Source organism: Ictalurus furcatus, chromosome 4, assembly GCF_023375685.1.
Source record: "Ictalurus furcatus strain D&B chromosome 4, Billie_1.0, whole genome shotgun sequence".
In the NCBI taxonomy this organism is placed as follows: Eukaryota; Metazoa; Chordata; class Actinopteri; order Siluriformes; family Ictaluridae; genus Ictalurus; species Ictalurus furcatus.
Window position 1 is genome coordinate 15,413,085 of NC_071258.1, and position 14,829 is coordinate 15,427,913.

Sequence of the window (14,829 nt, forward strand, 5' to 3'; positions counted from 1 at the left end):
TATTAGCTGATTAGTTTAATCAGGTGTGTAGGGCACAGAGAAAACACTAAAATGTGCAGGACTCCAGTTCACGTCAACGTGTCCGCCATATTGTTCTGGGCAAGACTGCCCTATAAACAAATACAAGTAAACGGGGGAGCTGTGGTTCTTCTGGATAAAAAGCACAATAACGTTTACATTTCTCAAACGATTTCAATGGTTTGTGATCTACATGGAGTACAAAAAAAAGTTCTGTCTCCAGTTACTTAGAATCTCGGTAGTTAGACTTGGAAAATGATTCATTGTCATAAGGAAATGTGAAAACTCGTGCTTGTCAAGCATAGATTTGGCTTATTTTTCTTGGTTAATAAATGCTGAGACGTCCCTAATGTAATATATTTCAATGTGCATAAAGTTTTTTCATTGTGGAAATTGATTTTTCTGTCTTCAACCCCATCTTTGAGCTTTTTCCCTGACGTAGAATATGGAGCCACTTTAACAAACACAGCAGTAAGTGAGTGGTCAGTTGGGTTAAAGCTGTGCTAGCTAGTGTGAGCTTTTCAGGTGAACTCAGGCGATGAGACCGAGACGTATGTGAATGATGCTGCTAATCAAAATGATAGCTTGTTTCACCATTGTAAACTTATAATTCATTAAAATGTTGATATAAATGTTTTTTTTCCATAAGTGGATTAAGTTTTTCCATGCCACTATATATTAAATGAGTAGTGAAGGCGTGAGTAAAGGAATGAGTTCAAACACAGAGATAATGTTGCGCCGCTCCACACTCCAGCCCAGTAGGTGGCGGTAATGTACCATAACATTGGTGACAACCAGCATTAAGTCTTGAAGAAGTCACGTACTTCCTTTCAGTCGCCATTGTGTATATGTATCTTGTAAAAGTTTTTAGTGCCGATTGTGTGCGGTCAGGAGGCACCCTTATTCACTGTGCATTTACTGACTAGCAATACAGCTGGTGGTTATTTTATTTATTGTTCCTTTTTTTTTAGTTATCTGATTTTACTGGCACGGCGAATAATTGTAGAAGAAAATGATGAATTATTCGGACTACGACTCGGAGGATTATTCCTCAAATGAAGATGAAGACTATGTCCCGTCTGGTGAGAGATTTGTGTTGTTAGCTATCTTATGTTTAGCGTGCGTTATTTATCTAGCTAAGTTATCTACACGGCTGATATAAACGCATCTGTTCATGGTTGGTGTGAATGTCCAGGTAGTTACATTTTTTGCGACCAGGCGACATTTTCTTCAGCTGTTTAGTTTAGGTGAGATTGTGCTCAGAGGAGCTGCAGATGCATGTTTTTGGCTGACAGGAGAAACCTGATGTTGGTTTTTTGGTTGTTGTGCACGCCTCCCCAGTCCGCCCAGTCTCTAACCTCTCACCAGTTCCTTCCCAGTTCCTTCCCAGTTCCTTCCCAGTCTCCACCCAGTCTCCACCCAGTCCCCCCCCAAGAATCTGTTATATATCTGATAGATATCTAATTGTTATTACTATTGTTATATATGTATATTTTTGTAAATTGATTTGTTTTTAATTGAAACACTGTTGATTTTGCTATGAATATAGCCATCGCTGCTGATATGGCTTTGAATTATAAATAAACAAATGACAGAGGAACAATATTGTTGTCCCATGGCTCGTTACCTGACAGAAAGTCAGATCTGATTCACCTCTAATCCTTTGTTTATTTGTTTTTGTTGATCAGATGACAACCTGAGTGAGGACGATTTGAATGAGTGTGACAAGGAGGATGGTCTGGAGGCAGAGGACCAAAGCGAAGCACCACGTGAGCAGGTCAAAAAGAAAAAGAACTCAAGTAAAGGCCTTTCTGCTAGGTAAAACATAACTCATACCCTAAGCAGTGTCTGTTCACACGTTTCTTGTAGATTTTGCCCCTGAAAGTGGTGGTGTGGTGAAAATAAAGCTATGAATATAATTGAAAATGCTTTCACAAGTACACTACCGGTCAAAAGTTTGGAGAAACTCGGCTGCAATGTTTCTCATAATGTTAAAAATCTTTTGACCTGACGGTGTATGATTTAAATGTTTGAAATTGGTGTTGTAGACAAAAATATAATTGTGCCAACATATTCATTTCTTTGATTAGAAAACTAACATTTTACTTACAAAAATATATATATTTTTAAATGGATGACTTGGAGTGACATATTCTGAAAAGCAGCCAATAAGTGTCCAGCATCGGTGGGAACTCCTTTAATACTGTTTAAAAAGCACCTCAGGATGATTCCTGAAGAAATCGGTTTAGAAAATGCCAAGAATACATTTCTGGAAATTCTAGGCAAAAAGGGTGTCTACATTGAAGGTGCTAACATATAAAATAATTTTTATTTATTTTGATTCCCATAGTTCCATTTGTGTTACTCCAGAGTTTTGATGATCTTATTACTATTATTCTAAAAGTTGTCGGGGTATAAATAATGAGTGTGTGTAAACTTTTGACTAGTAGTGTATATGTCACAGTGTTAGTTTTTACTGATGTTTTGTAACAAAGAACAGATACAATTAAAAAAATCCTAGTGGCACATTTGGAAGTGAGTTGAATGACTTTGCACAAAGAAATGGATTAATGAGGTACAGGAGGAAAAAAAAAACAATTTCATAATTTCATAATGAGCTAGCATCCGATCACTTTATCTCTGTAGAATTATTTTGACTGGAAGCTACCAGGCTCTAGGTCTCTGCAGCTCCTTATATTGATCACGACAGTATACTTTGATCTGATTGTTCACAACAATGATAACCTTGTGGTCCTTATTCATCAAAGTTGCTCAAAACTGACACACATTCCCCTGTCCTTTTTGTTGTATAACTTATTTTTTGGCATGCCTTTCCCAGATTCATGTAAAGGTGTGAGTTTTTTTACATCCCGAGCTCAGGGAACCAGGCACCTTGGAGCTGTGAGACAGCAGTGCTACTCACCATGCTGCCCACATACAGTGGGGGAAATAAGTATTGGACGCGTCAACATTTTTTTCATTAAATATATTTCCAATGAGGCTATTCACATGAAATTTTCACCAGACATCAGTATTAACTCAAGAAATCCGGAAATATAAAGAATTTATAACATTAAAGTCCATAACTGAAGTTATGTGTAATAAAGTGGAATAACACAGGAAAAAAGTATTGAACACACTAACTGAAATTTATTTAATACTTAGTGGAGAAGCCTTTGTTTGTAGTGACAGCTTCAAGACACTTCCTGTATGAAGAAATTAATCGGCCGCAGTATTCGGGTGTGATTTTGGCCCATTCTTCTAAACATATTGTCTTTAAATCTTGTTCAATTGGATTCAAGTCAGGTGATTGACCTTGCCTTTCTAACACCTTGATTATTTTTTCCTCTGATTCCAATTGAGAGTTTCCTTTGCTGTATACTTTGGATTGTTGTCCTTCTGGAAGGTCCACCCATGTCTCATCTTCATCATCCTGGTGGATGGCAGCAGATTCTTCTCAAGAATCTCCCGGTAAAGGGCTCCATTCATCGTTCCTTCAATTATATGAAGTCTGCCAGTACCAGGTGATGAAAAACAGCCCCACACCATGATGCTTCCACCTTCAACCTTCACTGTTAGTGTAGTGTTTTAAGGGTGATGTGCAGTGCCATTTCTTCTCCAAACATGGTGTGTAGTAAGACCACCAAAAAGTTTTCATAGGCTTATCCAAATGAGTTGTAGCAAACTTTAAAGAGCTTCGACATGCCTTGTCTTTAGTAATGGAGTCTTGCGGGTGAGCGTGAGCAGTGGAGTGCATTGCCTATTGTTTTCTTTGTGACGATGGCACCTGTTGCTCTGAGCTCTTTCCGAGTGGTCCTTGGCACTTGGACTACTCTTCTGACTATTCTTCTGACTCCCTGGTCAGAAATCTTACGAGGAGCTTTTGTGCGTGGCCGGTTGATGACGGAGTGATGTTGCTTCCACTTGCGGATAATGACCCCAATGGTGCTTACTGGAGGAGTCAGAAGTTTTGAAATGCATCTGTATCCGATTCCATCAATATGTTTCGCAGAAATAAGGTTGCGAAGGTCTTGGGAGAACTCTTTGCTTTTATCCATCATGAGATGTTTCTTGTGTGACACCTTGGTAACGAAAAGCCTTTTTATAGACCATCAATTTACTAAACCAGCTGATATTAATTTGCACAGATAGGGGGTATAATTACTTATGGATTTCAGCTGGTTCCTTGCCTTGGAGAATTGCTTTTTCTTAGCATTAATACTTTTTTCCTGTGTCATTCCACTTTATTACACATGACTTCATTTATGGACTTTAATGTTGTGAATTCTTTATATTTTTTGATTTCTTGAGTTAATACTGATGTCTGGAGAAATTTCATGTGAATAGCCTCATTGGAAATATATTTACTGAAGAAAAAAAAAATGTTGATGCGTCCAATACTTATTTCCCATACTGTATAAATGATGACATTTCATATTCTGCAATGGGTTATGATGCATGAGTAATTTCATATCCATCGATAGACCAAATAAGCCTTAAGTCACAGCAACAGAGAACTTGATTCTGGATGGGGGGTTGGCTGGAATCAAAATGGAATGAAACTCAATCTTACAGGTTGTATTCTGGTGTCCACTGGCCATTTCAGCCCCAAACCTAGAACCAACTACCTTCTTCTGGTTCATGAGTCAGATCCAGAGTTGTTCAAACATCATTATGGGCACTTAAATCTATGTTCGTTTCAACACATCTTTGGTCAATAAGGGCCATCTTCATACTGTCCTATTACAGTATTTCAGTAATTACTTAAATATATCATTGCATATTTTGTAAAGAAAAAGGAAAAAAGGAGGATTGACGCTGCAAGGAGGTGATAAGGGTGGCACAGACAAACCGAAAGAGGAAGAACTAAAACTGCCTGAAGAAAAGTCAGTATCAGAATCCAGCAAGGATAAAGAGGAACAGCAGAAGAAAAAGGCGGATGATCTCTGGACTAGTTTTTTAAGTGATGTTGGCCCGAGACCAAAGACTGCGACGCCAGGCTCACAACAGGTGGGTGAAGGTGAAATGTTTTAACAAAAGATAGAATAGTTCAGAGTTCTATGATAAACTTTTTTTTGCCAAAGAACACTGCACAGAAAACTCTGAGTGCAAATTTTATAAAAATGTATTATTACCTTGGGCAGTTGTCATCGAACATTAATTGGAAGAAAAGAAAAAAAAAACTGTCCATAAAAAAGATGCTTGAAAATGGCCTCTGTTGCAACGAAACCATTACTCTATGAAAACACTGAAAGCGTGCTGGAAACAATGAGCCCGTTCATCTCAGATTCGAACCATCACTTCATCTTTGGCTGACATTTTTAACACGTGGAATCCAATGCACTTTCAGTGAAGGGAAACTGTAATGTTACAACATACAAAGATGTGCTGAACAGTTCTTTGCTTCCAACATTGTGGAAACGGTTTGGGGAAGGCTCGCATATGGGTGTGATGGTGAGGTGTCCACACACTTTTGGCCATATAGTATAGCAAGTGAAGCAGCATTGAAAATGTCTTTTAAAATATTCACTTTAACAGTAGCTACAGCTGACTGGTATATGGGTGCATATAAACAATCACTTAGTCTCATGAATTTTTATTGTCTGTATTAGGAGCATCATTTTTATTGAAGAGCATTTCAAAATATATATCATCATGTGTCACTGTTTATTAAGAATTTATTTACAGCTTATGCTGCTGTTAAAGAAAACATTCATCTGTACTTCATAGTTTAGTTTATTGATTTATAAAGCACATTTAAAACAACATTGAAACCAAAGTGCTGTACACATACATTCATAAAGTAAAAGTGCACTGCCTTGCATACAAAAACAGTTTTACTCAAAATTAAGTGAAATCTTATGAGTTTTCTCTAAAAGTCTTTAATAATCCTGTTGTTCTTACTTGTAGACCACAGCCGATTCAGACAAAGTTAGTAAATCTGGCAAGGAGTCTCCACATACAGAACCGAAAACCATAGAGGCCTCCAGAATCACAATAACTAAGGTGTATGACTTCGCAGGAGAAGAAGTTCGGTAAGTCCTTCAGGAAGCCATTCCTCCTGTGTTACTGATTTAAATCACAAGGTGGCAGCATAGTATGGTCAATGAATGAATTGAAATACATTGAAGGACACTCCTTTTTATCATGCTGGAAGCAAGAGGAATGCCAACACAATGGTTAAGATATAGGCTTTTGTGCTGTAGTATAATCAAATAATAATATATATAAATATGTACACCCCGTGGAAATTGTCAGCTTTTTAAAAAAAATTTTAAGCAAACATTTGATCCTTTCTGAAACAGTGCCTATTAATAAAGATGATGCAATCGATTAAATGACAAGTAAAATTGACATTTTGTAGTAATTTTCACTATTTATTTAAAAAAAAAAACAAAACAGATCAGTCAGTAAGTAAGTACACCCCTATATTAATCACACCTTCAAATCCATAAAATGAGAATCAGGTGTTCAAGATTGGGTGCCAGTGATTAGAACTGGCTTAGGGAGTACAGCTGGAACCTTATTTATACCCCTCTCATATCTAGTGTCTGGTGTTTCCTTTGTTATTGAGGCGTGTGGTGTCATCATGTCAAGATATAAAGAGCTCTGTAAGACCTTCATAAAAAAGGTTGAGTCTGGCAAGGGATTTAAAAAGATCTCCAAATTAATTATATCATTCCACTGTAAGGAAAATAATTTTTTAATTATTGCCGTCCCAGCAAATTCAGCCTAAGGGCAGACAGTCTGATGCAAAAAAAAACATCGAACCCCAAAATTTCATCAGAGGATGTGTTAGTAAGTCTTGCAACTGTTGGTGTCAAAGTACATGCTTCTACAATCAGAAAGAAATTGCACAAATGTGACCTGCATGGGAGGAGTGCCAGGAAAAGGCCTTTGCAAGACTTCTGTCTGTCAATGAGCATATAGGCAAAGACCAGGCCTTTTGGAATAATGTGCTCTGGACAGACGAATCAAAGGTAGAGTTCTTTGGCCACAGTAACAGCAGACATGTTTGGTGCAGACCAAAGACAGCTTTTCAGGAGAAGCACCTCATACCAGCTGTGAAGCAGGGTGGTGGAAATGTTAGGGTTTGGGGTTGCTTTGCTGAGCGAATATTGCATGGAAGAGTGGTCAATAATTCCAGCAAGCCTGGTGGACAATTATGCAAAATGCCTATAAGAAGTTATTTCTGCTAAAGGGGGCAATACTAGCTTCTGAGGTCAAGGGTATACTTACTTTTTCCACAGAAGAATATCACATCTATTGATATTTCTGTTGAATCAGTAATTTTCCTTGTGGGTTTCATCAAGTATATCAACTTTAGTAATAGGCCCTGTTTCAAACATAATCAAATGTTTGCTTGTCCAAATATGTCAACAATTTCCATGGGGGGGGTACTTATTTTATTACATGACTGTGTGTGTGTATATATATATATATATATATATATATATATATATAATGTGCATATATACACACACATATATTATTTATTTATATACATATGTGTGTATACATATGTATGTATGTATGTGTATATATTTTTATATGATATACATATATATACACGTATATTATATATATGTGTGTGTATATATGCATATATATATATATATATATATATGCATATACACATATATTATTTATTTATATACGTGTGTGTGTGTGTGTGTGTATGTGTATGTGTATATATATATATATATATATATATATATATATATATATATATATATATATATATATATATATATATATGCATATACACATATATTATTTATTTATATACGTGTGTGTGTGTGTATATATATATATATATATATATATATATTACATATTACACACACAAAACTATAATATAAAATGAGGGAGAGCAGAGATTATAGATATGTAAAATCGCTAATTTGTAGACTTTGTCAGTTCCAGTATTGGTATATAACTGGTATCTTTTCAGCTCCCAACGCTAAATCACATAAAGCATTGCAAATCTTTCAGCCTCCACACTGACAAAAGGAAGAAGTTATGTGCACAGACCATCTGGTCAAGAGCTACTACAGAGCATAATGGTGCAACATTTGTCTGCATCAGTGCAAAAGAATTATCTTGCTGTTTAGACTTCAGTAAAAAATGACTTGCTCTTGGATCAGCTTCTTTACGTAGCTTTGGTAAATTTGTTCATCACTAGTGTAGTGCTGTTCTAGACAACTGCTTTATTTGCTTGTGTGTGTGCACTTGCTCAAGTGAATATGGAGTCAAATCTCCACAGGGTTACTAAAGAAGTGGACGCTGACTCGCAGGAGGCTAAAAGCTTTCTCAATAAGGAAGAGAAGGAAGAGGAACAGCAGACCCCCATGTCTAAAGCTTCAGCCGCATCCTCCCTCACTGCTGGATCCAGGTACCATCACAAACACTCCCTGCACCTCCAGTCTAATATAGTGAAATATTCTTTGGTGTGTCCATCTTGGGGACCACTTACAGGTTGTATATTAAAACCTTCCACAGAGGGATTCTTTCTTATGAAGGTTCCAACTAGGAGCCTAGAGTTTGTAACTACTACAGGATTCTTCATCCTCTTGAACATAAATTTGCAGCTTATATGATGTGTTGACATGTTGTTTTTTGTGCACTTGTAGAGAAAAAGGATAAACCTAGAGCCCAAAGATTCCTTGGCTTGTCTCTCTGGGACCCATGAAGGCCCTTTTTTACATGGATAAAACTTAAATGGTCCATTTCCAGTATATTTACACGTTTGTCCTAGCACTAGAGTCCATTGGATACTGTAGACTTGTACTTAAGAACTGCTGCTGTACTCATGAAGACTGTCCTGTGCTCATCCCTCTACTCTTATCACAATATGTTCTTTTATTTTTGCTGTGTGTGTATTTTTATATACACACACACACACACAGAAAAAAAAAAGACACGTCCACTCACATTCATCTGCTTTTATTTCCAGCAAATTTCTTAACTTGTAAATTTTGTATTAACATAAAAACATTCAACAACTGAGACATAAACTGAACAAGTTCCACAGACATGTGATGAACAGAAATGGAATAATGAGTCCCTGAACGTATGAGTCCCTGAACTGTCACATGTCGCAGGCAGTGACGTGGCAATGTACCATAATACTTCCATTATGTGTCTGTGTTGCATAATTATTCATGAGCCTGCATGTTCTTATCCTATGAGAAGATGCTGTCTCTTAATTATTCATGACACCACGTGGTGCTTTCCTACAGATGTAGTAGATGAGAGAGGTGTTCAGATGGGTCGCAGGTGTTTGTTTCAGTGGTGTACGAGTTTGAGTGTGTTTATTCGGGAGAGCTATGAAAATTGGAGAAAGGTGGACTCCAGACTTGCTCATGAAAGCTGTTTGTGTCTACACAATGATGTGGTACTCAGGCCCAAGGATTTTTCCTTCCCTTCAAATGAGGTATATGTCTAATTTTAATAGTCCATGTTAAAGGAAAGAGCCTTCGCCTTTTTATTCGTGAAAGGCTCGAGCCTATTAGCCTACCATTCCGAAACTTCTCCCATCCGCGCTGCCTCCTGTTTTATTTCATGTTTTCCTCCATAGTCACGCCAGGGCCTAATGGTTTAAATAGACAGGGCAGAGGACCTGCACTGCTATCTATTGTCTCCATTTAACCCTGGGGATTCAGGAGGAGAGAAGTGCTCTGCAAACTTTGTCACTATCCATCTTTATTGGGAGTGTTCTGAAGGCTCACCCCCCATTTCCTCCCCTGCCTTTCCCTGCCACGCCCACTCCTCCTCCCTTCTTCGCACAGCCATCCACGCCCATTTAAAGCTGCATTTTTCAAGAACATTAAGAGGTAGACTTGAGCTGAGAGAGGGAGGTTTCATGACCCTTTAAGTACTACAGTACATCTCATCCTCATGGACTGCACCAGATTTGTCAGTTCTTGCTGTGAGATGTTACTCCACTCTTCCACCAAGGCATTCGCAAGTTCTCGATCACGTCTGGGGGGACACATGGTTACATGGAATTTTCCACTGCAAGGACGATCAGCTGTCCTTCCTGTCTCCCTGTAGCACTGTCTCAGGCGTCTTACATTACAGACATTGCATTTTATTGCTCTGGCCACATCTGCAGTCCTCATGCCTCGGGTTAGGTTTATTGGATAAACCCTTTCCAATAAAGATCTGTAAAGCTTATTTGGATTTTACAAAAATTATCTGTAAAAGTCTCCCGAAAAACCTTTTTTTTTTTTTTTTTTTTTTCCTCCTGTGTGTGTGTGTGTGTGTGTGTGTATATATATATATATATATATATATATATATATATATATATATATATATATATATATACACACACACACACAATAAAATTATATATTAAATTATAATAATAATATTTTATATATTATTACAATTTTATATATAAAATTGTAATATATATAAAATATTATTATAATTATATATATATATATAATTTTATTTGTGTGTGTGTGTGTGTGTGTGTGTGTGTATATATATATATATATATATATATATATATATATATATATATATATATATATATATATATATATATAATAATATTTTATATATGTAATATAATTTTATATATATAAAATTGTAATAATAATAATATTATATATATATATATATATATATATATATATATATATATATATATATATATATATATATATATATATAAATTTGTGCATGATCAATTTATGTTGGGTTGTGTGTTTGTGTAGACGGGCACGTGTTTACATTTTTAAGCTGCAAGATTTCCTGCTCTGCATGCTTCTGCAGTTTTCCCGCTCTTTGCACATGGTTGCCATGATGCATAATTGCGGATGGACAAGTTCATATCCCCTCTAAGGCATTTGGCTGGAGCTGCAGCGGAAGTGCTAGTTTCCGCTACAGGAAGTGCTGTGTGTCCAGAGCCTTTCCTGAACGAGATGGAAGTTGCACGTCATCCCACTGCTAATGTCTTTTGCTCTCTTTTAACACAACAAACTCGCCCTGTTTTTCTTTCTCGCATTCCTCATGTTTGTTTTATTATTTATTAGTCTGCAGTGTTCTTACTATGAAGAGATCAACCAGACTCTTTAGGTTCCTCTATTTCCTGCTTTTTAGTTGGGTTTACTGGTTAAACATGGCGATGGGAGAGAAATGAAACAAGCTCCCACTTAATCTGGTTTGATCTCTTGCTCTCTTGTCTCTCAGACCTGACTCAGCATAGTGCCTTTCTCTGTTTCTTCACTTTGCTCAGTCTCGCTGCACCTTAGCACAAAACTGCTTACTCTTGTTAATCATGCTTCCCCCTCCCTTCCTTCCCTGTTTTCTCCTGTTACTTTCCGGCAAAAGTCTAACGCTCAGCATATTGAAGAAAAAATGGCTCTTTTTAATCTCTGAATATTCAGTGTACTTATCTTTGTTGTAATCACAGTGATGGTGTGTGTACATGCATGTGTGCAGGATACAATCTTATGATGGGTCTTATGTTGTAGAGTGTTGTGTGCCTTCTTGTTTCTCTGTCTCCACTTTTGTGCGTATCTGTGTGTGAGTGTGTGTGTGTTTGTTGGGCAGGAGAAGAAAGCTTTAGTGTAATAAGGCTGCAAAGGCTAAGTACTATCGATTAGAACGCCAACCAGATTTACTGCCACTTGTTCAGCACTCCACTGATTGGTAGATTGATTGCATGGTGTCTCAGTGTGTGTAACTGTACCCTTACACCACCTGCATGTGCACCGAAGGGTATTTGCTTTTCAAGTCAAGTGGCTTTATTGTCATTTCAACCATATACAGCTGGTACAGTGCACACTGAAAAGAAACAACATTCCTCCAGGACCATGGTGCTGTATAAAACAACACAGAGCTACAGAACTAAATAAGACTACAAAGACATACACAGGACTATATGAAGTGCATGTGTGCAAGCGTGTGGAAACAGTGCAAGACAATTATTAAACAGGACAATATAAGTGACAATGCAGCGATAACCAGTACACAGTTCTTCTGTGGAATAAGGTGCAATGAGATATTACAATATAATAATGTGAGGGTGGGAAACAGGCTTTTCTGAGCTATCACAGAAAGTAGAGACACTGTTGGGCTTTCTTGGCTATGGAACTGGTGTTGAGGGATCAGGTGAGGTTCTCCGTGCTCTCCTGAAGTCAACCAACATCTCTTTTGTTTTGTCCATGTTCAGGGACATGTTGTTGGCTCTGCACCAGTTTGTTAGCCGCTGCCCCTCCTTTCTGTATGCCGATTCGTCGTTCTTGCTGATGAGACCCACCACAGTCGTGTCATCTGCAAAGTTCATGATGTGATTTGAGCGGGGGGGGGGGTGTTGGGGGGCATCATCTGGACAATACCTCAGCTGCACGGGGTCCAATGAGGGCAGGAGCAGGGTCTTTATTTGGATGTGTGTGTGTGTGTGTGTGTGTGTGTATATGTATGTATGTGTGTGTGTGTATGTATATATATATATATATATATATATATATATATATATATATATATATATATATATATATATATATATAATATGTATATATATATATATATATATATATATATATATATATATATAATATGTATATAATATATATATATATATATATATATATATATATATAATATGTATATATATATATATAATATGTATATATATATATATAATATGTATATATATATATGTATATATGTATATATATAATATATATATATATATATGTATATATGTGTGTGTGTGTGTGTGTGTGTGTATATATATATATATATATATATATATATATATATATATATATATATATATAAAAATATAATTATAATACAATAATCACCTACTGTATGTGTCTGTTGTGATTTATACAGAGATTTTGATAAGATTCAAATTGAATTAATAATTTTAATTTAGTAATTTAAAGTCGATTGTATTCAGCCACAATCAGATTTAGGTATATACATGAAGGATTTTCATTCCAGTTGCAAAATCAGTTGCATATGTAACAAATTATAGGCTATTTGGATGCATAAGCTGTAGAAGTGCGACTGTGAATGTGAACTGCAGCAGGTCACAGAGCCTGAATGATCAGATGGTCGTGTAAAATCCTGTTTGGAAGAAGCTGAAAACCTCAGATGCAGGTTTTGTATTGTGACTGTTCTTGGCATTTGATAAAGTAATTTCATCATCTTTTCTTGTCCGCTCAGTTTCTTTTCCAAAGTCCGCGTATGAGTAGCTGAATATAGTACAGTGCTGGGAAATGCATGTCCTCTAAAGCTAATGACTGCCATATGTACTCCAGTCACAGTTCTAATTATAGAGGTTCATCTCCTGAGTCCTAAAAATATCCCTCTTCCTTTATTATTACAGAACATACGCACGTGGACACATTTTTTTTGGTGAGTCACTAAGGGCAATTGTAGTCTTAGATCTTTAGTGAGTGTACACTGTGGGAATTGTCTTCATACACTGTTAAAGTCATACTCCTTTCAACTGTTTTTCAAGTAATCTTTATCTAGCACATCTGTAGCGTGTGTGTGTGATTACCACAGTCAAGAATGGACACGTTTTTCTGTACTTAGAAATGAACTGTAAAACTGTTTACTCGAAAATTCACTGCTCTGAGCAATGAAAATGAAAACCGGAAATAAACAGCATACTGCGAGGAACAAAAACAGAAAATTATATCATTCTTAATTATTTAATGTTACTTTGAAATCCATTCTGTGAAGCTTACTAGCTTATTATTCATCTCTTGCCTTCAAAATCTCAAATGTTTTATAGATTAACATCACGTCTCGTGTGGTTTCAATAGTATAAACACTGCCTTCCACTATTATTGGCACGCTTGGTAAATATGAGCAAAGAAGGCTGTGAAAAATTGTCTTTATTGTTTGATCTTTTTTTAAAAAAAATTCACAGGAATACTCTGCTCTCATGGATATCAAACAATTGCAAACAAAACGCAGGTTTATTCAAAAAAAAAAATTGGTTAATAGACTTTGTGCTACCTTCCTTTGCCAAGATAACAGCTCTGAGTTTTCCCCTATAATGCCTGATGAGGTTGGAGAATACATGGCACGGGATCTGAGACCATTCCTACATACAGAATCTCTCCAGATCCTTCAAATTTCGAGGTCCATGCTGGTGGACTCTCTTCTTCAGTTCACCCCACAGGTATTCCATGGGTTTCAAGTCAGGGGACTGGGATGGCCATAGCAGGATTTAGATCTTCCTGGTGGAAGATCCAACCACGGCCCATTTGAAGCTTTCTGGCAGAGGCAGTCAGGTTTTCATTTAATATCTGTTGATATTTGATGGAGTCCATGATGCCATGTATCCTAACAAAATGTCCAGGTCTCCTGGCAGAAAAACAGCCCCAAAACATTAAAGAGCCACCACCATATTTAACCGTGGGCATGAGGTACTTTTCCATATGGCTACCTCTCTGTGTGTGCCAAAACCACCTCTGGTGTTTATCACCAAAAAGCTCATTTCATCTGACCATAGAACCCGATCCCATTTGAAGTTCCAGTAGTGTCTCACAAACTGAAGATGCTTGAGTTTGTTTTTGGATGAGAGTACAGGCTTTTTTCTTGAAACCCTTCCAAACAACTTGTAGTGATGTAGGTGACTGCGGATTGTAGTTTTGGAGACTTTCTGACCCCAAGACGCAACTAACTTCTGCAATTCTCCAGCTGTGATCCTTGGAGATTTTTTGGCCACGTGAACCATCCTCTTCACAGTGCATTGAGACAGTATAGACACATGTCCAATTCCAGGTTAATTCATAAAATTTCCAGTTGACTGGAACTTCATTATTT

General features: G+C 36.9%; 1 protein-coding gene across 1 annotated transcript in view; it reads left to right on the top strand.

Moving 5' to 3' along the window:
- The first annotated feature begins 838 nt into the window (after window positions 1–838).
- Window positions 839–14,829, top strand: part of cfdp1 (craniofacial development protein 1) — a 36,885-nt gene continuing 22,894 nt past the window's right edge. The window contains exons 1-5 of the mRNA XM_053623174.1: window positions 839–1,100; window positions 1,707–1,836; window positions 4,812–5,028; window positions 5,929–6,053; window positions 8,285–8,413. Of these exons, the coding sequence (XP_053479149.1) occupies window positions 1,031–1,100; window positions 1,707–1,836; window positions 4,812–5,028; window positions 5,929–6,053; window positions 8,285–8,413 (671 nt within the window). The 5' untranslated portion in view covers window positions 839–1,030. The remainder of the gene's footprint in view (window positions 1,101–1,706; window positions 1,837–4,811; window positions 5,029–5,928; window positions 6,054–8,284; window positions 8,414–14,829) is intronic.